Source organism: Belonocnema kinseyi, chromosome 3, assembly GCF_010883055.1.
Source record: "Belonocnema kinseyi isolate 2016_QV_RU_SX_M_011 chromosome 3, B_treatae_v1, whole genome shotgun sequence".
Classification (NCBI taxonomy): domain Eukaryota; kingdom Metazoa; phylum Arthropoda; class Insecta; order Hymenoptera; family Cynipidae; genus Belonocnema; species Belonocnema kinseyi.
In genome coordinates, this window is record NC_046659.1 from 133,160,068 (window position 1) to 133,161,746 (window position 1,679).

The 1,679-nt window shown below is 35.9% G+C and overlaps 1 protein-coding gene across 1 annotated transcript in view; it reads right to left on the reverse strand.

The window, feature by feature from the left end:
• LOC117169513 overlaps positions 1-1,679 on the reverse strand; it is a 46,497-nt gene that overhangs the window by 24,589 nt on the left and 20,229 nt on the right. The window contains exons 4-5 of the mRNA XM_033355929.1: positions 383-527; positions 160-320 (exon numbers count right to left, since the gene is read on the reverse strand). Coding sequence (XP_033211820.1) covers positions 160-320; positions 383-527 — 306 coding nt within the window. The remainder of the gene's footprint in view (positions 1-159; positions 321-382; positions 528-1,679) is intronic.

Below are 1,679 nucleotides of genomic sequence, written 5' to 3' on the forward strand. Positions count from 1 at the left end.
ATGAAAGAGGGAGCTCTTCTTAATATTTTGACACCAAAATCATGTCGATACACCTTACCGACTGCGAGTAAAGGCACCCACGCTTTAACTTGACAGACTGTATTTAGATCCAGCAGGAAAATTATTTTACTCTGCTAAATTTAAATCTTCTAAATTTACCTTTTTCTTTAGGCTTTTCACTATTTCCCTCAAAACTGAATTTTGAATACGAAGTTGCTCCTGATCCTGAAACTTGATCTGCCCTGCCTCCCAAGTTAACTGCCGCAATTTTCGCATCTTTTCAACATGAACGATATCGTGCTCCTCGAAATTTCTCATAACTGTATAAAAATATGGCTTTGTTCGATGGTGAGTCGGTTTCTAAATTGCCGATTGGACGCACCTTCTGCTGCATTTTGACAAACGGACTCTACGTTTACGTTGAATTGTGCCAAGGTTTCAAGGAGATTTGCCAGTTCCAATATTCTTTCTTGTTTGTTTCTGTACTTCTGCTGGAAAATCTTCATCTGTTTCTGCAGTAAGTCGGACTGGAATAATAAAAAAAATTACGAAATAGTACTTATATACTTGTTATAACTAGCCTAAATACCTTGAACCTATTTTTTTCTTATTTCTAAATAATAAAAATATTAATTAGTAAAACCCTCATATTTTCAGTTGTGTGTATTTCCGTCCGTCGTAGTTTTTCGTTGAAGAGGCAGTGAAAAAAAATGGTAGGAACAGCCTACTTTTCTTCCTACCATATTTTGAGGAGAAATAACGGTAGGAATAATAACGAAAAGGAGGAAAGTGATGGAAAATGGATGAAAAGGATGTATGAGCAATTATGGGAAATAAGTGGAGGGTAGTTGTGAAGAAAGTAATTAGGTCGTTTAAACCTTTATCTATACTTTCCCTCCCCTTAAGTTAACCTTCACACCACTTTTTCCCAACTTCTTCCTTTACCTTCCTCTCCTTTTGATTTACCAGCTGGTACGGATTTCCCCCTACTTCCTTTTGCAGCCATAAATTCCCCTCCCCTACACACATTCGTTTCTAATAATTTGTACTATTTTTCTTCTCTTCATCTCACTTTTCCTACATTCCATCTCCTCTTTCTCGAACGCTTCCAATGTTTTTCTTCCATTACTTCCAACCATTTCTCCTTTCCATCCCCTGATTTTCCCTCGCTTACTTCTCCTATTTCCCCTTCTCTCAACTCTCTTTACCTGGAATAAATGACCGACAAAAAGGGCAATTTTCATTTGATTGCAGTCGCCCGGCTCGTCTAACCCTCTCCAATCAACTTCTCCTTACGTCTCTGACTGAGTGAGAGCGCTGTGTCGAGCCTAAACAGCGGTGGGCCTCATTGTCCAAATGAGGAATAAAATACCAAACCTAAAAATGTTCTAGTTTTGCAATCAGCAATAAAAAAATGTTATTTTGGAATCTACGTTTTTTCGCAATTCTAACGATATGTAACTTAAATCAATAGAGTAAAATTAGAATAAATGTTTTGACACTGGTAGCTAGTATTATGAAATTTTCCGGAGTATAGTTGAAAATGCAACAGTTCATTATATAGAAAATTCGACTATTGACAATTAAACTGCTGAATTTGAAAAAAAATTTGAATTAAGAAAAAGTTCCACAAAACATAGCAATATCTTTTAATTTTAACCTTTTAATAAAAAATACAA